The following is a 25,530-nucleotide window of genomic DNA, read 5'->3' as shown; positions in this document are numbered from 1 at the left end:
ATTATATTTACTGTGTGTGTCGTATGCATGTGTGTATATGCATGTTTGTATATGTATGGGCATATGTAGATGTGTGGTGTATGAGTGTGTGTGTGCACATGTGAGTGAGTGCATGTGTGTGAGTGTGTGCATGTGTGCATGTGCATATGACTGCTTGTGTGTGCATATGTGAGTGTGCATGTGTGCACATGTGTGTGCATGCATGTGAGTGTGTGTGGGGGGGGGGCCCAGGGATGATATCTGGCATCCTCCTGGATTGCTCTTCCACCTTCTTCATTGGAGTAGGGTCTTTGAAACAAACCCAGAACTTATCCACATGGCTAGTCCTCTTAGCTAACTTACTTTGGGATCCTCCACCTGCAAAGGTTGAAATTTCAGGTGGGCCACCTCATCCATCAGATACTTATTTATGTGGGCTCTAGGGATCTGGACTCTGCTCTTCATACTGGTGCAACAAGCATTTTTTTTTCCACTGAGCTCTATTGCCAGCCCTATCTGAGAATTTTTAATATAGTTCTGTTGTTATGGAGGCCAGGGACAGAGTAAGCCAGAACTTGGGAGAGCCCTGGGAACATGGAGGGGATGCCGAGCAGGTGGCTCCTCTGTATCTGCTCTGTGCCCACCCCCACCCCACCTCTGCACCCCAGGTTAAACCTTCTAGCACCAACTAGCTGACTTATCAATGAAGGCACACTTAGACTTCCCTTTGCCCGAGTGTCTTTGATTCCTTGCAAATCTTCCCTCTGCCCCTAGCAGGGATTTACCATTCTGGTGGTTGCTGTATACATCACACCCATAATGGGGCTTGCTACACAGCTGCCAAACAAGAAAACTCCATTTCTCTTCTTTGGATCTGGCCCTGGGGTTGTACAGTGGGGCCACACCTGCCTCGAGGCAAGGGTGTTACCAGGTGATCCTGTAGAGCCCCCACCCTCACCTGTCATCTGGTCTCCTGGGAACCAGAGGAGGGACAAGTCAATGCTTTCCGTGCAGGAACAGGGAGAGGACTAGGACTGCAACCTAAGTCTGATGGGTTCTGGGAGGCCTGCACCACCACCCGGGGCATGGAGCAGGGTTGAAAGCTAGGCTTCCTTATGTTTCCTGTTGCACCCTTTAACAGCAGAGGGATAGAGGGACTGGGCAACAACCCGCCCAGGAGTAACTCACTTACAGGGACGTGACTGTTAGGGTGGGGCCTGCCCTAGGCAAGAGGCCCCTCTACAGGAGCCACAAACCCGGAAAACAGGTTCCTCCACCCAGGGCAGGCAGACTGGAAGCTCAGAGCACCCCACAGCCAGCTGCTCTGGTTGCTGCAGATTGGAGCCCTGGAGGTACTGTGGGCACCAAGAAAGGGTGGGGGTACTGGGAGGGAGTGTGAGGTCCCAGAACTGAGCCTGGGAGGCTCTATCTGGTAAGCAGAGATCTCTGGGAGCCTCCTCCTCTTCCCTGTAGGTTTGCTAGTGAGGGTAGGACTGGGACAGGGAAGCTAAACCTTTCTTGGAGGTGAGAAGGGACTCTGAGCTGTTCTGGGGGCACAGGTAGGTGGGCCCTTAGCCAGGACCCAGAGTAGGAGGTGTTGTGTTTCTGTGTTGACCCTGGAGACAAAAGAAAAAAAAGAAAAAAGAAAAGAAAAAAGAATTGGATTCCCAGTGCTGAGCCACTGTGAGGTCTGGGCCTTTCTCCATTCTCAGAATTTGGAGCTGGGACTGAAACAGAGCCCTGGGGCTGGGAAAGAAGGAGTTCAGTCCTGGTGGCATTAGCTCAGGTTAGAGGTTGTTCAGTGTAGTGTTTGAATTCAGATTTGTTTGGTCCCACTCACTCACAGCTCTTCCCCTGCTGATGGAATGGGTGGTCTCGCCCCAAGACCTTATTGGCAGAACGAGGGGGTCTTCACACCGTAGCCATCGTCCTGAATGGTGGCCAGATAATAACGGGCTGGCACAATGGTCCCCGGGAGTGGAGATCTGGAAATGTTTTCCAGAGGAGGAGGGGGCCCCCCGTCCTGGAGGACACGGGCACATGCAGCATAAGGTTGGTGGACAAGTTGTAACTGAGCGGGGATGTAATGGGCTGGCTTTCTAGTTGCGCCTGTAGGATGAAGACCAGGAGGGCTGGTCACTCTAAGACACTATAGGATATACATTAAAGAGTGATCTCTGGCTAGTGAGGCCTGAGGGAATCTAGGCTGGGAGTGGAATGAGCCGGGAAGGTCAGGGCCTTTTAGGCTTTTCCTGGACAGGGCTAGGGACAGTGTAACTAGTTGTCGGGGGCCGGAGGGCTAGAGACCATCATGAAGTTCCATTGCCTTACCCATCAGCCCCCTGACATAGAGAGTGGAATCTGGAGCAGGAGGCATTGTGGGGAATGGGTAGGGCAGACACCTGCACTTCAGGTGTGGCTTCTGTCTCCACGTCTCCTAATCCTCACCTCTATCATCTGTCAAACAGGAGGATGAAGGTTCTACCACCTGCATTGTAGTATGCCATTCAGGAGAATGAGCACAGGTCCCCTCCTGACTCAGGGTTCGCTGGGAGATGGTGGTTGAGCAGTAGCAGCCTTAACAGCAGGCGGGGATCTACCAGCCTTTATCAGCATGGATCCTACGAGGTAGGACTGAGACCCAGAACACCTCTGTGTCCACCTCAGCTCCAAGTCAGGGCCTATCTGAGAGCTTGGCACATGTGGGATGCAAGATGGCAGTGTGAAGGCTTGTGGTTGGATGAGGGGGAGAGAACTTAGCTCTCCGATGATCCCCGAACCTCCAGAGACATGCTGTGGAAGGCTTTCCTGGTCTTAGATATAAGGGTCAAAAATGGCCAGGGCTGGTGGGCAGTCACTGTCTGTGGGATGTGATGGCCTTGACGGAGCTCTTTCTGGACAGATAAGAGACTCTGGTTTAGGTCCACAGAGTGCAGTTGAGGTTAGCCACGGGGATTCCTCTGAGAGCAGAGTGGCTTGGACCCAACGCAGGCAGAAGCTGTCTCCTTGGGTCTGTCAGAGGTCAGAATCACCGGCAAAGCTTATTAATGTGAGCCTGTGCCTCGAAGTGGCTCCAGGACCTTTATGTCCATGGTGTGCTGGAGTAAGAGGGCTTTTGAGGTCACAGTCTCAACACCGTGTCTCTGTCCATATCCCTTGCTGGCGTTCCCCGTTCTTGGAGTCGTTCTGTACGACACTTGGGCTTGTCAACCCCTGCTGTTCTGTGATGGCGCTTTCAGGGGATCCTCAGCTCTGCTGATGCTCCTATGGGCAGTCAAGGGACCTGAGAAGTTGTTCGGGGGCTAGGCTCTCAGTAAAATAAACATTGCTCCAGTTCTCAGGAGCTGTATGATGGGTTTTCCTTTTTTTTTTTTTTTTTTTTTTTTTTTGGTTCTTTTTTTCGGAGCTGGGGACCGAACCCAGGGCCTTGCGCTTCCTAGGCAAGCGCTCTACCACTGATCTAAATCCCCAACCCCTGTGATGGGTTTTCCTAAAGCTGGACTTTCTGTGGCCTTAGGATTGTCCTTAGACACTGTTAAAACATCAGCTCCCCTGCCACGTTTTTGCGAGGCATATCCTTGTATATGTCTCAAGGGCCTCGGTCTGTTTTCTGGGGGTGGGAGAGTGCTTTTCAGACATTGTGTTGACCAACAGGCGAAAGATCAACAATCAGCCATTAGCATCCAAGGGCAGGCTCTGGAGCACTCCCTCCCTGGAACAGCTGTTCCTCAGGGCCTGAGACGCTCAGCTGCCCATGGTCCATATTTGCAGCAGAGCCCCCTCGGGACATGGGACTTCCCATCTGTTAATGGCTAAGAAGCCCACCCAGCCATGGAGTCTGAGGTGGCACAGCTAGTTTTTGTGCTGGTGACAAGAAGAAAGGGAAGGAGGAAAGAAGGGAGGAAGGAAAGAGAGAAAGAGGTAGATAAAGGGCTCTGTAGGCCTCCATAGGCCGCGGTTCCCCCAAACGACTCTTGGGTACGCGGCTGCTGGCTCCAGGTTATTGTGGACTCCGTCTTCCTTGCTTGAGCTCTGATCCCCCGTACTTGGAACACGCCTTCTCCCAAGAACTCCTTGGATGAAGGCCAAGCCCTGGAAGTCCCAAGTCCCCTCAGGATCCCTTCACGCTCTCCCCTGAGCTGCTGCTATCTCCCTACAAGCCTAGGTCCTGCTCCATGGTGGGAGCAGGCAGTCTCTGGATACTGAGAAAGAAGAGCTTAGCCGGTCCTAAGGACACTGGACGGGTTTGGACTCCATCTTTGCTACCCTTCTGACTCTACACTTGGGATTCCATGTAGGCTTCCAAGAAGCAAGGAGCCAAAGTCCAGCAGGGACTTCAAGGGCTGAACGTAGCCCTTTCAGCTCTTCCTCTGAGAAATCTTTGATCTGGTTTATTTAGGCCTGTCTTGCAACTCAGAGACGGGGTTCACCAAGTTTATGACTCTATGTCTCCATCCCATGCCGAGGCCCAGGGACTGGATTTGCCGCCGCCCCCACCCCCACCCCCACCCCAGAGGTGTGGGCTTCTGTTTCAGGAATGTACAAGACCTCGACACCTCATCCTTGTATGTGTTTCCGACACATTCTAAAAGAAGTGCCCTGGGGGCCGGGGAAAGACCTGAATAAGATTTCAGAGTGTGACTACATGGAAAGGCTCTGTGTCAGTCATCAGGCCTGGCTTCATTGTGTCCCAGGGAGGGAGGGCACTACCTGTGACCTCCTGTGGAAGGCATGTTCTGCACCCTACTTTAAAGGTGGGAAGATCTAGGCCCTGGGATTTTCTTAACCATACAGGGCAGGCTTCAGGCTGAGCTCTGACTCAGGGACTGCACCTCTCCGTGTCTGTTCTTCAGGCTGCAGCTAGGAGGGCCGCGGGAGCCAGCAAAGCACTACTGGGGTTCCTCTCCTGCCTGACTCAGGCCAATAGATTGAGTTCTGTAGCCGCTTAGCACATTGGTGCCCTGCCCTCTTCCCCCAGGACCTGTCTGGAGAGCCAGCCTTCAGTAGGCATCTTTTGCTTTTTTTTTTTTCCCTCAAAATCCAAGTTGTTGTTCTGTTGTGACTGTTTTACATAAATATTATCAGGGTACAAAGGTTTTCATCTTCGGACCCCTTTGCGTTAATTGCTGACGATCCCAGAGAGCATTTGCGTAGAAGGGTTTACGTCTAGGAGTGTGTTGAGCCTGCAAGGACCAGCTTGTACGAGTCAGCTGTTGAATCTCTAGTACTTCTGCGAGCCAGATGTTGAACACAACCACTATTAAAATCAAATTAAACTAATTACACATGTAAGACGTATAAATTACATAAAAACAAAGGTAATAAACACTTAAAGCATATCGCTTCCTAATTACACCCCGCCGTTATCTCCGCTCTTGTCTAGACGGGGTTTGATGGTGTCTAACGTAGTGGGGACGCTACGACGCTACAACGTGTTCATATCTCCCGACCTCATGTCCGGTGACGGCACTCATCAGTAACCAGAAGCAACTCCGGTAGAAATAATTCCATTATGGAAATGGTCAGATGTCACACTTCCTGGGATTTGTTGCTAAATATTGGCCAGCATGTTTTAGTTTTGCCTTTGATACAAACTATAGTATATATATATACACACATATATATGATTTTACATTATATATATGATATATATATATATATATATATATATATGCTTCAGGCCTGGTGCCACATGCCTATAATCCCAGCAGTAGGGAAGGTAAGGCAGGAAAAAAATCTCCATTTCACGGCTAGCTGGTCTATATGTCTAACCCTGTCTCAAAGGGGTTAGCCACGTGGCTCTGAGGGTAAAAACAGTTGATGCAGAAACCTCACGATGTAGTTTTAGCTCTAGATCCCACAGAAGAGGGAAAGAACCTACCGAAGATTGTTCTCTGACATCTACATGCATACATTGGCCCATATGTACCCACATTGCGACACACACACAAACACGCACACACACACCCCAAAGTGGACAAGCATGGTGCCACACTCCTTTAATCCCAGCACTTAGGAGGAGGCATAGACAGACGGAAATTTACGGGTTGGAGGCCAATCTGGTCTGCATAAAAAGTTCCAAGCCAGCCAGGGCTACCCAGTGAAACCCTGTGTCTCAAAACAACTGGCAAAACGATCGTTTAAGAATATCTGTTTATGGGGCTGGGGATTTAGCTCAGTGGTAGAGCGCTTACCTAGGAAGCGCAAGGCCCTGGGTTCGGTCCCCAGCTCCAAAAAAAAAAAAAAAAAAAAAAAAAAAGAATATCTGTTTATAAAGTCTTGTCGAAAAAAACAATGACAAGCTCACTATATGCTAGTACAAAGAACATTTTATGACAAATTCTACTTGTTCAAGGCAAAAAAAGAAAGAAAGAAAGAAAGAGAGAGAGAAAGAGAGAAAGAGAGAAAGAAAGCAAGCAAGAGCAAAACCCACCCAGAGAGTGACATGTTTTGCGGCTCCGTAAATCTGTCCCTCCTGCGAAGGACGGTTGGATCTGCCTATCCGATTCTGCATCCCATCTGCCACAATGTGTTGTTTTGGTCGACGGAGCAGAAGAAGCCTGGCCTCACAGAGACATGCTTCCTCCCTCATATCTGCCTAGATGCTGTGCTCAGAACACCCCATGGCTTCTTAGAGGTGGCCGAAGTGTGGAGCTGAAGCCCATGGGGGCTGAGGGTGTGTGTGTCACTACACCGGCCCGCCCCCGTGTTGTGTACGTTGACTGGGCCTTTTTCCATGCACGTATCGGTATGTATGTCTGGTCCCCCGGAAGACTCCAGCTCACTGAATTATGGCCACCTCCCCCACTGTTGACACATTTCGTGATGTTACAAAGCTCTTGATAGTGTCATCGCTGCTGCCCCGGCAGTGTTTAGGGTGCTGACTAGCTCACAGCGGTAGATACAGGTTGTACAAAGCACTAATTTTCACTTAATTTTGAATTCTATTATTGGTGAGAGAGCCTGCAGATTCCTTTTTTTTTTTTTTTAAGTGGCAAGCTTACTTTGTTCTTTATTTTGAGATGCGCTTCTGTTATGTTACCCAGGCTGGCCTTAATTGCCCGGCTCAGGTCTGTTTCCAACCCTTCCTTCTCTTTTGAGAAAACATCTGTCGGATGCCCCCACTTGGCTCACCCTGCCAGCTGCCTTTCAGATACAGCCATGTTCCAAGAAGCAGGAGTATTTTATCTCAGAGCCCTGTCCTTTTCTGGGACGCCCCACCCGCTTTGGCCCAGTGGAGGTCCTGAGTGTGTGGTGGTTGAGATCGGTACAAGCCCTCGATCCTGCTTCATCAGATACCTAAGGGAAACGGCTACTTGTTTACATTCTGAGTTCAAGATGGTGAAGCGCGCAGTGCTAAGGCCCACAGTGCCACTAACTTCCGTACCAATCTCATTACAGGGCAAAGGATACTTGTAAGAGGCTTATCAGGGTCTTGGGTTCCTAAAGATTCTGGGGACCCCAGGCTTTTGTGAAGCAGCACTCTGAAGCTGGCACCCTACGGCACGCTTGGTCCCAATCTGTGTTTGCTCAGAACTGTGCCCTCAAGATTGGACTCCTCTTCTCCTTTTCAAAATGTCCCCTCGTTCTTGCTTCCAATACCCTATGTATGCCCTTGCCAGGGCTGCAGTGAATATATTCCTATGGAGACTGGAGCTTCTCTCCTGCAGAGGGTCTGTTCCCAGAGCTGTATAAAAACGTTCAGCCCAGTAACCTAACCTCTCAGGACTTGCTTCCGTTGACAAGTGTACTCCCTCTGTCTCTGGAGCCTTACTGAGAAGGAAGGCTCTGTTTTCTATGTGAAGCCAACCCCTGAACCTGCCCCCTTCCCAATCCTTCGAGAGCGGGGGCAGGGTGCTTAGCTCTTTGCTGGCCATCGCTGTGCTGGCTAGACCGGCTCTGTTGTGAACTGAGCTTGCCTGGGCCTGCGGCCTTACTGTGGCAAGCCCTGGGTTTCGTTCTCTCTACTCAGTGAGTCCAACGGTAGGCAGCAGGCAGCAGAAACTCATTGAAAGGCCTCAGACCGGAAAGGGCAGGAACGGCCCCCCAAAGGACCTAGCTTTAGATTCACCCGCTGTGCTGTGAGGCCCTGACCTGCCTCCTGTCAACAACATTTTTCGGCCACTGTCTCCTCGCTTTCAGACCAACTCCTAGTCTCAACAGGGTACAGGCAGGACACAGCAGCACAGGAATGAGCAGGGTCTGGGTAGGAGTGGGTGTCAAGGGGTCTACCTGAGCAGACTCTAGACCTTTGAGTTGCTGTAGCAGAGGTATTGGCTACCAGGGCTGAGGCTAGGAGAGACATCGAGGCAGGTGGACAGCCCTTTTACTGTCTAGGAACTGGAGATGGTCAGTTTTGGAGGGGTTGGGGCAGCAGGGTAAACTGGGTGTTGGGCAGGAGCAGATATGAGGTCTTTCTTTCTCAGGGTCTTTTCTCACACAGGGAGGGAACAGGCCTCACTATCGCCTTTAGAAAACTGGAAAGATGTCTAGCGTTCTGGAAAGATGGGTTCCGACATCCCAGAGGCCTTCTCATCTCAGATACGGTTCAGGGGAAGAGCGTCTGTTCTCCCCTACAGGGGCTTCCGGAGCCAGCGAGTACAAGGCAGGGGTGTGGTCGCTCCATTCCTTGGGCTCTGACACAGGTGGGAGGCACAAGGTGGAGGATGCAGAGGACAGGCTGGGGCTTGCGGGGGGCCTTCCTCAAGTCTGCAGGCAGGCCAGCACTGTTCAGGATTCTCAAAGGTTACCATAGATATCAGAAATAGAAGCAGCCGGCAATCCCAGAAGAGGAGAAACAGCCCTGAGCGGGTTCTCTGGATGCTCCCAGAGAACCATGGGAGCAGCCTGGTACTGTGAAAGCCTGCTAAGTAGGAGCAACTTGGTCCTTGGAGGCTCTGGAAACAGAGGTTGATCACCTCACACAGAAAGATCTGCTAGCCCTAGTGGATATCACACCCCAGGTACTGGACAGCCTCTAGGGGCTTGGACCTGCCCTCTTTGACTAATCAGGGACAAGGTATAGACTTTCTTTGTGTGCAGCCTGGCTCTACATGAGGCCACCAATGAGCAGTCACCATAGCAGCAGGCATTTCCCAAGGGACTGAGGTTGGTATATAGGCCAGGGTCTCAGCAGAAGCCAGGGGCCTGAAGTGAGAAGTATTCCACCCTTAGCCTAGAGACCTTGGCCTGAGGTCTAGCCAGGTCCTGTGAGGTGGAGCAGCCTGGTCAGGATAGCCTTGCAACAAAATTACCCGACCTGCCAGCCCTGGTTCCCTGCCTATCCTGTTGCCTCCAGAACTGAATTGCTATGAAGGGCCTGCATAGCTGGAGGGGGAAAGGGGAGTGGGGAAGGGGTGACATAGAGGGTAGACACAATGGGCAGGGCAGGGGTGGGTGTGGGGAGGGGTCCTGGCTCAAGATATAGCTGGGGGGGAGTGGCTGCCAGTAGCCAACCTCATGGTCCTCTGTGGCTACGCCTTGGCCTCAGGCAGTCGGCATGGTACTGTTGCCTAATTAGGCTCCACAATGCCAGTCTAGTGGAGCCCCACGCCTGGCCCGCGCTCCAGCAGGCATGTTGAGGCACAGCTCAGCTCCCACTGCAACAGGAAGCTGACTCCCAGAGGGCGCCGGCTGCGATAGGAACTAGAGCTGGTGCTAGCTTCATGGGCTGGTGACTGAGGGGCTACAGCCATCTGGCGGCTTTAGGAGGACCCGGGAGACCCTATATCGGAGGGCGAACCTGGAGCAGGGGCCAGAGGTGAGGAGTGCCCAGAAGAGGGGGTCTGAGGGTGATTCCAGGGCTAGTGAACCGTCTGCTGCCCAGTGCCTACACTGCTCTGAGCCTGGGACCCTAGGAACCCTGGCCGACCAATCTTTGCTGATCTGGAGGCGGATCAGGCTGGAGGGCCTGGAGTCTGGGCATGTGGGAGAGAGAAGACGCAGAGGCCTGGAGGGAACCAAGAGCTCTGGCTCAAGGAAGGGCTAAGGTGGAGGCAGGAGCCTTCCCGGCAAGGACTCCAGGGGCCTTTCTTTCCCTGCCTATCTTCCTACCCTAGCATAGCTCTTGGTGTCAGGAGGGTCGAAGCTGATGCCTGTCCCAAGTCAGGTCTAGAAGCCCCATCCAGGTGGCCTACTTCTTCCTCGTCCTGCCAACCTCTCTGTAGCTCCTAAAGGCGATGCCACGGGACACAGAAGCCCTGAGAAGAGGTGTCCAGAAAACCTCCAGAAGACATTGGCCAGATAGGAGATGTTGGATTAGTGGTGATTGAGGAGGAGAGGTCCAGGCAGGGACTGAGCAGAGGCTAGGGGATGGTTGCCAGGGCAGGACAAGGTTTGTCAGATCCTGGGGTGCCTGGAAAATCAGGGGCTTGGAGCTCAGGGGAGACCACAGGGGCCCTCATTCAGTGCATCACACAGTGGGTGATGAAAGAGCTCGAGACTCTGGACCTAGAGTGGTACTTCAGCACGGGGCCAGAGCGGGGTGGAGGAGTGGGGTGGAGGAGCAGGGGTGGAGGAGCAGGATGGAGGAGTGGGGGTGGAGGAGAAGGATGGAGGAGCAGGGATGGAGGAGCAGGATGGAGGAGCAGGAAGGAGGAGCAGGAAGGAGGAGCAGGATGGAGGAGCAGGATGGAGGAGCAGGGGTGGAGGAGCAGGATGGAGGAGCAGGGATGGAGGAGCAGGATGGAGGAGTGGGGATGGAGGAGCAGGATGGAGGAGCAGGATGGAGGAGCAGGGTGGAGGAGCAGGGTGGAGGAGCAGGATGGAGGAGCAGGGGTGGAGGAGCAGGATGGAGGAGCGGGGGTGGAGGAGCAGGATGGAGGAGCAGGATGGAGGAGCAGGGTGGAGGAGCAGGATGGAGGAGCAGGATGGAGGAGCAGGATGGAGGAGCGGGGATGGAGGAGTGGGGGTGGAGGAGCAGGATGGAGGAGCAGGGATGGAGGAGCAGGGTGGAGGAGCAGGATGGAGGAGCAGGGTGGAGGAGCAGGATGGAGGAGCAGGGTGGAGGAGCAGGATGGAGGAGCAGGATGGAGGAGCAGGGTGGAGGACTGTGGAAGGAGGAGCAGGGGTGGAGGAGCAGGATGGAGGAGCAGGATGGAGGAGCAGGATGGAGGAACAGGATGGAGGAGCAGGATGGAGGAGCAGGGATGGAGGAGCAGGATGGAGGAGCAGGATGGAGGAGCAGGGGTGGAGGAGCAGGATGGAGGAGCAGGATGGAGGAGCAGGATGGAGGAGCAGGATGGAGGAGCAGGGATGGAGGAGCAGGGATGGAGGAGCGGGATGGAGGAGCGGGATGGAGGAGCAGGATGGAGGAGCAGGATGGAGGAGCAGGGTGGAGGAGCAGGATGGAGGAGCAGGATGGAGGAGCAGGATGGAGGAGCAGGATGGAGGAGCAGGATGGAGGAGCAGGATGGAGGAGCAGGGTGGAGGAGCAGGGTGGAGGAGCAGGATGGAGGAGCAGGATGGAGGAGCGGGGATGGAGGAGTGGGGGTGGAGGAGCAGGATGGAGGAGCAGGGATGGAGGAGCAGGGTGGAGGAGCAGGATGGAGGAGCAGGGTGGAGGAGCAGGATGGAGGAGCAGGATGGAGGAGCAGGGTGGAGGACTGTGGAAGGAGGAGCAGGAAGGAGGAGCAGGGGTGGAGGAGCAGGATGGAGGAGCAGGATGGAGGAGCAGGATGGAGGAACAGGATGGAGGAGCAGGATGGAGGAGCAGGGATGGAGGAGCAGGATGGAGGAGCAGGATGGAGGAGCAGGGGTGGAGGAGCAGGATGGAGGAGCAGGATGGAGGAGCAGGATGGAGGAGCAGGGATGGAGGAGCAGGGATGGAGGAGCGGGATGGAGGAGCGGGATGGAGGAGCAGGATGGAGGAGCAGGATGGAGGAGCAGGGTGGAGGAGCAGGATGGAGGAGCAGGATGGAGGAGCAGGATGGAGGAGCAGGATGGAGGAGCAGGATGGAGGAGCAGGGTGGAGGAGCGGGGATGGAGGATGCTCACACAGGCTCACTAAGTCTTTCCAGACCCCAGTATGCCTAAGGGCTGGTGAGAATCTTGGCACAGCCACAGGGCTACATGTTTTGAGATGTCACAGGTACTTTGTCTTGGCGAAGTTTGTTCCCACGGGGCTGGCTGGCTTTTGTTAAGTGGCTCTCTTGACTGACGGAGCCTTGCAGAAAGTCTTCACAACAGGCAAGCACTCTGTACACTCCCGAGGAAGCTGGCAGCTTGGTCATGATACTCTGCCTCCACCTGCGCCTCACCAAAGGTGTGAGGCTCTGCAGACACCCTTGGGCCCTTCTTGCTCCACCTCCTCATCTACCCGGTCTATTTATCTAGAGTCACTGTGGTGCTGGCTACAATCCAGCATCTTCCAGCAGGGGGAGCTGTGATGCATATTGCCTTCCCACAGTGCAGGTAGCTGGAAAGAACCCCCCTTCACCCCCACCCCAAAATACACACATTCATATTTTCTACTCCTTTTGCTTTCTCTAGGTGTGTGATGAACCACAGGCTTAGACTTCATCTCAGCAAGGGACACTGGGGCCTCTGGGAGCGGTGGGACCTCACATCAGTCTCTTGCTGGTGACTAGACCCCTCCACTACTCCAGGCGTTCTGCGCCCAAATCCCAGAGTGCCCATCCCCCAAGGATGAATCCCCCTATGGATAGCTCCACTGGTCCCGCTTCATTGCCTGAGGACCCAGGGCCGGATCTGGACAGCAGATGGCTTTTCCTGAGTGCCAACGTTTTGCCTGTGGGTGAGTAAAGCCTCACTCATGCCTGGTACTTTTCCTGCTGAGTGACTGTTCTCGAGACCCAAGGGATGATGTGAATCCTATGATGTCACTTGTGGAGAAGAGATTGCCAACTTCCCCAAAACAGGGTCCTCCTTTTATCTGGAGGAGCTCAGCACACAGCTGAAAGGCAGCTAACATATGCTGACCTTACATAAAAGTAAACTGGCTGGCTGGACACTGTGAGTTGTATGACTTAGAACAGAGACTGCATTAACTCCTGGGTGGCAGCTGTCAGAACAGCATAGGCATCTGACATGGGGAGGCTTCCAGGTCAAGTGTCCAGTTCTGAAGGAGTGTAGGGACCTCTCTGCTCCTGAATTTCTGGTTTGCTAGACGCTCTGTCAAAGACCGGGTCTGCCTCCACCTGTGGGTGTGCATGTGCCCGTGTGTGCCATATGTGTCCACACCACACACACCCTTTTGCCCATGGAGCCAGCTGTAGCTTGTTAATCCCACATTCTCCAGATACGCCTGGACAGGTCTTCCCCACCTGAGGGTGGGGATTTGTCTGCTCAGCTGTGCAAAGTCCCTGATGGGTTTGGCCCCGAGTTCTGCTCTGTCTGGAATGGACACCAGGAAAGGGGGTGGCTCATTGAAGGAAGAGAGATGAGTGCAATCGTTCCAGGCCCAAGAGCTGCTCCCAGGGCCCTGACACCAGCCAGGGTTCCTAGATGATGCGGGTGGATCCATGGGCGACAATTCCAGGAAGCATGACCCTGCTTTCTGTATCTCTTTCTTGTCCCCGCCCTATGCTTGTGCCCCTTGTCACTGACTGCCCCACAGTCCTCCCCATGCCTGGTTTGCAGCTGGGTCTAGACTGAATCTGCAGGCAGGGGAACCTAGTCTGGTCTGAAGGTCTTTTCCTGAAGCAGCAATGGGAAGCAATGGGGAAGTTGCCAAGCTGAATGGGTAGGGCATGAATGGTAGGTACTTAGAATATTAGCATGTGTGTTCTTTTCTTAGTTTAACTAAAGTGGGTCTCTGATATTTGGACTAGCACCTGCTCTGGCTGATGCCAGCTCAGCTTCGTGTGTGTGTGTGTGCGTGCATGCGTGTGTGCGTGTGTGCGAGAGAGAGAGAGAGAGAGAGAGAGAGAGAGAGAGAGAGAGAGTTAGAGTTAACCATTTGCAGCTTTGCAGCAGCTAAGTGTGCTTAGGGTCTGCTTTGTAGCTGGTCCTGGCCCCTTGTGTTTTGGGCTTAGGTAGCTTGCACAAGACCTAGCCATAGTCACTATTATCACACTTTGCTGCATCTTGGCCTCTTGGCTTTTGCAGCCCACAGGGATTAGACCTCATTTTCTGACAAGGCAGTAAGACCTCCAAGATGCTGGAGGTGGGGCCAGGGACAATGTTAAGACCCAAGCTCAGGGCTGTGAACAGTGGGACAATACTGGGTGCCCTTCATGGTCAGTATTTCTCCCATTCAGTCTGTCCTATCCCACTTCAGATGTATCCGTGGTAGCAGGTTTCATTCAGGGCAATTCAATCTAATCCACAGGCTGAGGGGTAGGGGTAGGGGTGCCCAAGAACTACTTACTGGCTTGTAAGCCAGGGCAGAGGCTGCAATGTTGGGGTGTGGCACCAGCTTCCCATGTCTGGAGCCCCAATGCATGGGTCCAGCCAGGAGCTCTGGGGCATCTGCTTCCTGTACCCTTTCTTCCTCCTATGTCACTGGGGTCAGGGTGAAATCAGAACTTGTTAAGAAAGATATGGAGGCACTCCTAGAAGGGAAAAAGAGTTCCTGGATCACCTGCCTATGAAACTGTCTTGGCAGCCAGCTGGATGCAGTCCTATAGACTGAACCATCAGGTTGTAGTGGCAGCCACCTTTATTTCTGGGCTTCAGGCAAAATCTCCTTTGCCTTGCAGTGCAGATGGGGTTGAGATGGGAGACACCAAGTGTCTGTTATTCACCTGCCCATCCGTGGCCAGCCTTGTAGCTCTCCAGTAGACAGGACCACTGAGGTCTGAGGTATGGGAGGGAGTACTCGGAGTGACCCTCAATACCGAGTCAGTGATGTTGAAGGAGCTCCTGTTCTCACCTAGAGTCCAACCGCAGGTGTTCATGGGCTCAGGTGCTGATGGAGCAGAGGAGCCCACAGAGACAGCCTGTCCGCTGCTAACTCAGGTGCACACAGCTAGGTTTCTACTTCCTTTGAGGAGAGAGAAAGCTCATCTGATTCAGAAAGGGAACTGGCTTACAAAACGGTTGAAATTGGGATGCTCTCCGGGATAGATGGTGTGTATGTGTGTGTGTGTGTGTGTGTGTGTGTGTGTGTGTGTGTGTGTCCCAGGAATGTTTGCCAGTTCAATCCTGTCACAGGAAGGTGCCAGGGGAATGAGACCCCAGCCATCAGGGATGCAGGCCAGCTGGAGCATGTGTCCCTGTGTCCTTCTGTCTCCCTGTTGTTGGTTGAGCCTGGGCTGTGAGGCTAGGGTCAGGGAAAAGCACAAGTGTTTGCACACAGGATGTGTACCCCAGGGGTTGGGAGTGAGAGACAAGAGCAGGACACACATGTCCCCAGGGGGATTTCCTACTTCAAAGGGTGCTCAGACCCTGGCTCCTTCACACCCGCATGGCTTTTCCACTGCTACACCAGCCTCTCGTGTGTGTGTGTGTGTGTGTGTGTGTGCATGTGTGTGGGAGTGTGTGCATGTGCATGTGTGTGTAAGAGAGACATGCACTGTGCATATGTGTGTGCATACATGTATGTTCGTGTGTGCAGGTATGTGCATGTGCATGTGTGTAAGAGAGACATGCACTGTGCATATGTGTGTGCATACATGTATGTTCGTGTGTGCATGTGTGTGCATGAGTTTGTATGTATGTGTGTTATGTACATTTGTACGTGTGTGCAAGAATATGTGTGACATGCACATGTGCACATGTGTGAGTGTGCATGTATGTGTATCTGTGTATGCACGGTCACATGTGCATGTGTGTACATGGTCACATGTATGCATGTGTGAGTGTGCGTGCATGTCCGTGGGGAGTGTGAGTGTGCATGTCCGTGGGGAGTGTGAGTGTGCGTGTGCATGTGTGCGGAGGTTTTTTTTTCTTGGCTATGAAAGCAAGTCTGGCTCAGAGAGCTGCTCTGGAAAGTGCAATGTAAACTATAGAGAAGCCAGCGAGAGCCGCAGCTCCCTTCAGTTTTCGCATGCAGGTTTCTGAGTGTGGCCTGGTGGAGCTGCCCATTTCTCCCACATCAGTCCAACTGTGTTTTCAGTGTGGACTCATTCTGGCTTAGGATACACCCTTCATTTATTTTGAATCTTAGAGCTTACTTCTGGAGCCTGATTCTGTGTTTTTCTGTGTTGTGTGTATGTGTTCATGTGTGCACATATGTGCATGTGTGTGTGTGTGTGTGTGTGTATGTGTGTGTGTGTGTGTGTGTGTGTGTGTGTGTGTGTGTGTGTGTGTGTAGGCCAGGGATTGGCTTTGGTGTCAGATTGAAGAATCAGTCACTAGAAAAGCTTTTTATTTTTATTTTTTAATTTAATTTAATTTTTAATTATTTTTGTTGTGAGACCAAATCTCACTGAGTTTCCAAGGCTGTCCTTAAATGCTGCCTGCAGTCTAAGCAGGTCTCGAGTGCTGGATCCTTCTGCCTCAGTCTTCTGAATTCCGGGACCCTGAGTTTTAATGGCTGCCTCCTGCACCCACGGGTGGGACACTGCGGTTGTCACCTAGTGTCTGGCACATTTGGAAGTGAAGCTTCTGCCAGTGTTGCTGCAGGGGTTGGGTGTGTGTGTGTGTGTGTGTGTGTGTGTGTGTGTGTGTGTGTGTAGCTTGTACAGCCCGGAAACTCTGATTTCCAGGAGACTGCGGTTGTGAGGTAGCATTTGATGTCCTCCAGGCTCTTTGAAGTTTCTATCTTCAGCTTCTGTGCAACCAAGGGAGGGGCCTGCCTGTGTAAGTTCCAATGAATTGAGGTGGCAGCCTGGCCCAGCCTACAGCCTGTGGGCCACCCATTGGCTTCCCTGCATTAGCTCTGCCTGGTGCAGAAACAGTCTTTGAAAAAAAAATTACTTTTGTCTGTCTGTCTAATTTATGTGTGTGAGAGCATGTAGCATGGATGTGTGTGTGTGTGTGTGTGTGTGTGTGTGTGTGTGTGTGTGTGTGTGTGTGTGGTGTCAGGGGACAACATTCAGGAGTCAGTTCTCTCCTTCCACCATGTAGATCCTAGGAGTTGAACTCAGTCTGTCAGGATTGGCAGCAAACACCTTTAGCTTTAGAACCATCTCTCCAGCTCCAGAACCTTTTCTAGAAGCAAGTAGGATGCATGAACTCTCCTCTGGGAAGCCCATGACTAGGAAAGTGGCCCAATAGCAGCTCCGTGTAGGGCTCTCTGAGGTTGGAGGTGTGTGTGAGACGGGGTGGTGGAAGTGGAAACTCTCGGCAGGAGAACCTGGAGCTGCTGTGGAATCCTTCTAAGGAGGGGAGCCTGGGGTTCAGGGGAAGCTGCTGAATGAGGATTGGCTGGCAGAGGAGACTCTAAGCCGTTGAAGAAGCTGAGGCTCAGAGGCCAGTACGCCAGAGAGCCTATGGCATCCTGACAAGGCTCCAACCCTGAGTGGACTTGATGGGATACCTGGCTGGCTGTGTTGAGTATTTATTAGCTTGCTGCCTGAGATTTGCATTCTCAGAGTCTCTCCCTAAGGCTGGACACAGGGTGCTCCTTTCTCTCAGGGCTTATCCTGGGGCTGAACTTGTGCTTGGGAAGAAAAAGGAGGATATGCAGCATGCTGCGTTGGCAGCTGTGCCCAAGTGCTGGTTCTGTCTTGTCTCCCGGTCTTTAGGCACTGGGCTGAGTAGACGCAAGAGACACCCTCTCAGCACTGTTTCTCCTGATGTCTACTCAGGATACCGGCTTGGCTTTCAGAGGGAGGTGGGCACCTGCCGAGAGAGGGAGGTGTAGGCAGAGCGGTCAAGCTAGAATGTCTGGATCCAAGAGATCTCTGAGGAGGGCTTTCCTAGGCAGCCACCAGAAGGTATTGGGGGAGTCCCTGGTGGGGAAAATGTAACTCTTTGGGCAGGGAGGGAGCAAGGGGCATGAAGTCCTGCTTAGCCTACTTCAGCTCTGTCCTCAAGAGTGGGGACATCGCTCGGCTGGGCTCTTGCTCTTTCTGCCGAGATGGCTCTGTGGGTCTGGTACTCAGCCGATACTGAATGGGTGTCCGGATAGGCCTCTTAAGCACAAAAACAGCTGACCCCAGCAGGCAGGGAATGTGGGCAGTGAGAAAAGCTTAACCTCTGGGTCAGGAACCTGTGGGCCCTGCTTTCTTCTTTCCAGCCTCCCGAGGAGCAGTCAGGCAGTGTCTGGGACCACCACGTCTGGTTCAGAGCCCTGCTGGGCTGCCGCCTCCTTTTTTCCCCAAACACGAAGTTCTGTTTCGGAGACTGGGGCTCGTCCCTTCCCCGAATATTTCCCCACTTGCCTAGCTTCAATTTCAGCCCACTGCCAACCGAGTGTGGCCATGGATGGATCCGCCCGAACGCCAAGCTCGACTTCAGCCTTTTCTGTCAGCAGAAGGCACTTACTCCATCAGAGGTTTTGAGCTCTAAATCCTAAGCAACCATTCAACCGTGATACCCACCCCACTCCAGGAATGCTTCTCTGTACCCCGGGTTCTGTCAGTATTTCCTGCCTCTTTGGTTCCTGCCCCATCTGAACAACCCTCAGGTCATGCCCCCTAGCCAAGCCGTGGGGTGGGGGTGGGGTTGTGATCATATAGCCTGCTTGCCCCCCCAACCCACAAACAAACAAAGAATTACACATGAACACACATGAAGCATGTTACACACACATGTGCATGGCTATCCATCCATCTGTCTTGGAGCTCACCTGCCAACATCTCCTTCCTCACCTGGGTAACTAAAGATCTCGCTGCTCTAGCTTCTCTCTGTCTCTCCAGGCTCCTTCTAGCCCCTGCTCTGCTCCAGCACCCGCACTAAGTAACCATACCCTGCCTATCTCGACCCCCCTCCCGCCTCCCGCTGGGCCTTCAGGTCCCCTAGAAACTACCACCCCAACTCGGTTGCATATTTACTTAACCACTGGGCAGAGGCCTCTTTTAGGCAGGATCCCAGTGAGCATCAACCAGGTGCCCTGGGCACACCCAGAGTATACTTGTGGCCAGTTGAAGAGCAGAAGAGTGATCCTGTGAACGAGTGACTGGCCTAGCTGAGGGGGCTACAGGGATGGAGGTGCACACAGTAGACCTGGACCTGGTCCAGGGTGAGATGAAAGGAACAGAGACCGTGTTCTGGTTACCAACACTGTGGTCACTGGTGGCTCCTGGGAACAGCTCTGTGAGGTTGGGGGACTGAGGGGTCTTGTGAGAAGGGCCTTTCCAGAGAGCTTCTCTTGTGCCCCCTCTTGCCCCCAGCTCCACCTAGGCAAGCAGGGATATGTGCAGGTCTGGCAGTCTGGGTGAGGGGTACAGAGGGAAGGCAAGAAGGGGAGGAGGCCGATTCTTCCATGTACACCCCTAGGTTCCAACTAGGGCCCAGGATATTCTTACCCAGTGTTCAGGAAAGGGACCCTTTCTTAGGCAACTAAAGACCCACCCTCACCCTGGGCCTAGGGTAGCCCCAGTATGATCCATACTTCTCCTCCGCTGGCACGGTGGTTCCTATTGTTTTGAACACCATAGTGAACCATCAGCCATAGCATACCAGCCCACCATCTTTTTTTCACTAATTGTCCTAGGGTCGTGCAGATTGGGAGAAGTCCATCTCTCTCTGCCATCTACCCACGACCCTCCCATCTCCCACTTGAGCTGAAGAAGCTAGTCACATGAGCAGCTCTCCGTAGATCCCAGGGGTTAGAGGAGCTCAGGGGGGTTGCCTTGGAGACACCCGACATAGTATTCCGTCTGCCTGTCTAGCCTGGGGCTGTTCCTTGCTTAGTCCTGGTTATGAGGAATGTCGCAGTCAGGGGTCTAGGATGTCACAGAAGGGGGTAAGACTCTGGCACACAGAGAGCCCTGCCCAAGCTCACAAGTGCCCTGTCCCAGAAGACCTAGACATAAGTATTGCAGCCTACCAAAGGAAGGGGCTGTTTGGGACAGGTCCCCAGGTTCTAGGTGCCTCAGTTTCCCTCTTACAGGAAATGGTGGTGTCAGGAGCCAGCGAGACGTAGAAGGGCCAGTCACATCCATGGAGATACCTCTGACCCTCTCAGAGTGTCCTCATCCTTCCTCCTCGGCACCAGGTCAACCCAGAAAAGTGTCTGGAGGCCTTGCCCTTAACTAGAAGCCAGGTCTCCTCCCCATCTCCACGGTGCTGGCCAAGCCTGGACTCCCTTTCCTGGGTGCCAGACCTCAGGACTTGTGTGTGGGAAGAAAGCAGAAGCCAGTGGGGCAGAGAGCCGACTCCGCACGTTATCTTGATTTCTGATTGAGAACGGGACGTCTTAAGACCAGATGCTGGTAGAGAACGAAACACACACTTTCTAAATTTAGCCAGTTGAGAATTGCACATTTACCCAATTAGACGTATTGATTTGGCGAGCTCGTGCTTGCTCTCTCCGCGGTGCCCTGGCTGCGCCTCTCGCTGCCTCTCTGTGAGCATCCCTGCGGGCCCCGTGTGTCCACGGTGGTAACCCTGGCTGCAATCAAGGTCTCTAAGCTGTGCTCCTGCCCTGAGCCATCTGTCTTCATCTAGAGCTGGGCCCTGCTGTCAGCAGGGGAGTGACTCAGGGTGAGGGGTAGTGAGGCCAGGTCTAGGTGGATTCTTTTCCTCCAAAGCTAGGCCTGCTCTGTGTGTATGGAGAAAACGGGCCTATGGCTCGCCACTTACAAGGAACTCACACTTGTGTAAGGAAAGGTGACTCAAAATAACGGCAAGGCCATGTTCTGGGTCATCGCAAAAGGACAAGTAACCAGAGAGACTTCCTAAGGTTTGGGGAAGAGACAGAAAGGAGGGGCACAAGAAGAAGGAGGAGTAAGTCCCTGGCACAGCTTGAAGAGAAAGGGTGTGTGATGGATTCAGTGTCCCAGCAGCCCAGTGGGTATCTCAGAGAGGCCAGCAGGCCTGGTGGGGATGAGAGTGAAGGCCATGTTAGAGACCTCAGGCAAGAAGGCTTACTGGGACATTAGGTCTTCAGACAGTGATGGTCTAGGTGGCAGGCTGTTCATCTACTCTGGCTGCTAGAATTGTATGCAGAGCACCTTGCCATCACTGGAGGTGCATGCACCTGCCACACCCTCTGTGTGTGTGTGAGTGTGTGAGTGAGTGTGTGTATGTGTGAGTGTGTGTGAGTGAGTGTGTGAGAGTGTGAGTGTGTGTGAGTGTGTGTGAGTGAGTGTGTGAGTGTGTGTGAGTGTGTGTGAGTGTGTGAGTGTGTGTGTGAGAGTGTGTGAGTATGTGAGTGTGTGTGAGTGTGTGTGTGTGAGAGTGTGTGAGTGTGTGTGAGTGTGTGAGAGTGTGTGAGTGTGTGTGAGTGTGTGAGTGTGTGTGTGTATGTGTGTACACATGTGTGTGCCAGGGATCCTGCTTCTAGCAACCACCTCAGGCCAGGAGAGACCTTGCCCCACCTCAGACAAAGTCATCACTATCCAGTAAAGGCATGATCTGAAATGTGCTGCCACTCCACGTCCAAAAATAAAGGGAGTTGGTCTGCACCCAGCTCTGGGACAATGGCACCAAAAAGAGTCCTTGGAGTGCCTGGGGGACCACTCTACAAAACACAAAGAGAAGCGGTAAACCTCAGTGCCAGTGGTTGCTTGGCCAGTGCCCTGTTGCAAAGTTGCAGAAGCCAAGAAGCATTGGCACCACAGGTGTGCCCACAGAATGCTCCATGGTTTCCCTGCAGGAATCTCATCCTGGCCTCTGTCTGGCTCCTGTCAGCACCTGGCATATACCAGAAGGATCTACTTGGGCAAGAGGCTGGGACTTAGGCAGCCGCACAGCTCCAAAAGCCCCTGGTTTCTTCTCACTCACACAAACTTTATTTTACTTTAAGGATTTTATTTTTAGTCGTGTGTGTGCTCACATGAGTGCAAGTGCCTAAAGGGGACAGAAGAAGATGTACGATTCCCTGGAGGCACTGGTACAGGCCTTTCTGAGCTGTCTGACATGGGTCTGGGAATCGAACTCAATCCTTTAAAGGAGCAACACATATGCTTGCCCAGCGAGCCCTCTGTCCAGCTCTTCATGCAGGCTTTGTTTCTCCTTTATGCTCTTCTGGTGTCCTGGGAAAGCTCATGCAGTCAGGGTGGGAGCAGAAGGTGTGCTTCCGGGCCGGGAAGTGGGAACACAGAGAAGTTCCTAGAGCTAGCATTCCACAAAAGAAAGCCAGGCGAAGTCTGGGGGAATTATGTGTGCCTGTGTGGCCGTGGCAGGCCCCTGGGAAGGAGTTCTGATCATGGCTCAGAAAGCCATGGCTCTTGGACCATAGCTCTGATCTGCTGTTTCATGATGACAGCGATGATAACGACGATGATGATGATGGTGGTGGTGGTGATGATGGTGACGATGATAATGATGATGTCGTCGGGGGTTGTGGCTGTGGTAGGACTGCCTGGTGCTACTTACCCTGGGCAGTCTGAGCACAGGCAGCCTTAGCCAGATGAGGCATCCCAGAAAGTATGTTTGATAGAGCTTCAACAGTTCCGTGTGTGTGTGTGTGTGTGTGTGTGTGTGTGTGTGTGTGTGTGTGTGTGTGTGTGTTTGTGTGTGTGTGTGGGTGGGTGGGTGGGTGTGTGTGGGTGCCTGTCTAGAGAGCAGAGTGCCTTGGAGTTCAGCTGCCCCAAAGGTGTGATGTGTCATCTCTCGTGAGTCAGCTTTGGTCACATGATCTACAGCAGAGCTAAGAGATCAATGAGTGGCTTGAGGAAAGTCAAGGATCTGTAGAGACCAGTGAGTCTACATCGGGGGATACTAAGGCTGGAGAGGAGGTACTGAGGTCTCATGGGTCTGTGGGACATGAACTTGTAAGTCATTAGACCAAGGCTTGTGAGTGGAGAGGATATGTATGCCCTGGGACAAAAAAAAAAAAAAAAAAAAAAAGGAGGCAGCGTTTGTCTCAAAGGACACACCCTTCCGTATCTGAGGCATTTGCCTCATCTTGGCTTAGACATCTGCTCCCAGTATGCTGAGAGGGGCCTCATCTCAGATTCAGTCTTTCCTTCTGCTGGGTGGCATTCAGGGTTCCAGTCTCATTGGTCATAACCCCTTCTTTGGTCTGGCTAAGATTTCCCATCCCATTCTGAACTCCCCAGGTCAGACCACAAAGCATACAGTTAGAAACCCGCTTGGTGTGGAACCACACAGTACAGATAAGTGTTTGGCTGCTCAGCGGTCTGAGGTTGGAGTGGCTGGCTGGCACGATGGGACCCTATCTGGGCCATAGGTGTTAAGGTGGACTGAAGAGAAAATTGCTTCTCAACCCCGCGAGGCAAAGCATACTCAGGAAGGGGCGGAGGACTCTATGGTGTGAGACATTCTCTCCTGTCTTTCCCCCTCTGCCTCTCCAACCCTTCCTGCTGCAGACAGGGGATGGGGTCAGAGCTAGGGGCTGCTAAGAAGCCTAATTTGGCAAGGAGTTGCCAAGATAGTCCCCAGGATCCAGGGTCTGTCTATGCCTACAGTTGGGGACACCCGCCAGGACCTGGAAGAGCAGGAAGGGGCTCTGTGGGAAGCCAGGGGCTGCTGGTCAGGGAGGGGCCAGGAGTCTACTTGCAACTCCTACCCTGGTCCTCTCTTCAAGCCCGAATGGCGGTTTCCAAGACAGCAGCACCAAGCCCCATCCCACTCTGACCCAGAAACACTTCTCCCGGAGGGAGCTAAGGGATGTTCCTATCCAGCTCTTAGGGCTGGGCTATTACCCTTTTCCACTGGTCTTGGGACTTTTAGCGCTCTGCATGTGCTGCCTGACCTCTGGGTTCTGGGGAGATGTGACCCAGACCCTCCTCTTCAAGCACCTGCGGGCGGAGAGCAATGACCTCCCTCTCAGCTCTGCTTTGGCTGCGTGGAGCAGCCTCGAGATGTGGGAAGCGCTCTCAGCCCCGCCCCCTCCTGGTCCAAGGCTCCGGCCACGCAGAGGCGAGGGGGGAGGCTGCGGGTGCTTCTTTGCAGAAAGAGTACTTTGGTTGCGGCGGGGCGCGGGGCGGGTGCTGGCCCCGCTGTCCTCCTGGCTCCCAGTCTCTGCGCGTTGCGCTTGCCCGCGGTTCCACGTCGCGTCCCGCTCTACGCGCAGCGCTGCCGGGCCCCCCGGCCCCCTCCCAGCGCGGGGCGGGCAGGGGGTGTGGTGCGGGCGGCACGAGTGACAGCGCGCTCCTCGCGCGGCGCCTCCACGGGGCTCAGTGTCACAGCGCCGAACGCGCTGCGCGCACAGTCCGCCGCGGGTCGCCAGCCCTGGCAAAGCGATGTCCTCGGAGCCTTAGCCTCAGTCAGAGCCAGGCCACTGACCACCCGAGTCCTCGCCCTCGTGGCCACCTCGCTGCTGTCAACGCGGAGACAATGGACGCGGGAGCCGCCCCGCAGAAGCACAGTAGGTGCCGCTCCTGTTGCTGCAGACGCAGGGCTGGGGCGGGTAGACGCGCGGGGGCGCCGCTGCTCCTGGCCCGGGTCGGGGCTGTGTCCAGGGAGGGGGCACTTGCGGTTCCAGAGCCGCATGCGGGGCCCAGCTGCTTATCTTCCCCCTTTGGGCACGGGTGCGCATGTGGAATCGCAGCAGGACAGGCAGAGAGGTCCTAGGCTCTCTAGGTGGCCCCAGGTACTTGATGAGGGATCAAAGAGCCACCCCCTGCAAACTTTCCTCCCCAGGTTTCAGGATGACTTCCTGGGGCTGTAATTCTGTGTGGAGACTAACCCCTGCTGGGGTGGGGGTGGGGACACCCTTACTTAGGTGGTGCAGCAGGACCACTGCCACGTGAGTCGGCCAGAAGTGCTGGGTGGACAGCTGCAGCACAGTGAACACATCTGCCTGGGCTCGGATGGGATACACCTGCCCAGTACCCAGCCTCGGACACTGTGGGGCCAGGTGGGAACCACTGGGCACTGTACGGTGTTTTGGGGGAGAGTTCAACTATCCACCCTGTAAGGTGATTCCTGGGGTCCTGGGCCTCTAAGCCCTTATGGGGCATCCTGTAGGGGATGGGGTACTTATGGAACTATCAAATGGGAGAGGCCAAAGAAATAGGAGGTCTTCCCCTGCCCTCCTTTCTCCTCCTCTTCCTTCATTTCCAGTCCCTCTCTATGCTGGCTGGTGACAGTTGAGGCATATGAAGTGATCTTAGACTCCATACCAAATCAGGCCTTTCTCCTGTGATCTTCTCCTGTGCCTCACCATGAAAAGGTATCAGTGTGCCTCCTTGCTCCCTAAAGCCCTGGATTCCTGGGGCAATGCCTAGCTAATCACACGCCTGGTCCGCAATACCCAAAGCACCAATCTAGGAGTGCCCACTGATGTCCTACCAGGATTCCTGAACAAAGTCCCAACTTAAGAGCTGTAGAGTGGAGTCTGGGCTCCATGGGTAGGAGAGGGTCAGAGGTCAAGCCTGCCTTCTGACCTGTTAGTGGGTCAGGAGCCAGTATATCTTTCCCTTCCCAGGGGCCCCCAGTTACTCCAACACATTACCTCTGCACTCATTCCACAGCCACACTCTCCACAAGTCCCCATTGGAAGGGCTGGATTCTAGGTAGAACGAGAGAGACTTGCGTGGCAGTTTCTGTGTGCCATCAACTTACCTGGGGACTCCTGAAGTCCCGATTCCCTAAGGCCCGGCCTTTCGGGGTTCTTGTCCAATGGAT

General features: G+C 53.8%; 1 protein-coding gene across 2 annotated transcripts in view; it reads left to right on the top strand.

The window, feature by feature from the left end:
- Positions 1–1,237: 1,237 nt before the first annotated feature.
- Positions 1,238–25,530, top strand: part of Plch2 (phospholipase C, eta 2) — an 81,069-nt gene continuing 56,776 nt past the window's right edge. Inside the window, exons 1-2 of one of the 2 annotated variants that reach the window (XM_087549519.1) lie at positions 1,238–1,331; positions 12,469–12,733. Coding sequence is in view for 1 of the 2 variants with exons in the window: in XM_087549518.1 (XP_087405644.1) it covers positions 24,238–24,268 (31 nt within the window). In the remaining variant the exon portion in view is untranslated. Of the gene's footprint in view, positions 1,332–12,468; positions 12,734–23,969; positions 24,269–25,530 lie in introns of those variants that run through there. The other variant, XM_087549518.1, reaches the window with a different exon arrangement.

Source organism: Rattus norvegicus, chromosome 5, assembly GCF_021556685.1.
Source record: "Rattus norvegicus strain SHRSP/BbbUtx chromosome 5, alternate assembly SHRSP_T2T, whole genome shotgun sequence".
In the NCBI taxonomy this organism is placed as follows: Eukaryota; Metazoa; Chordata; class Mammalia; order Rodentia; family Muridae; genus Rattus; species Rattus norvegicus.
This window is presented reverse-complemented; position numbering and strand designations above follow the sequence as displayed.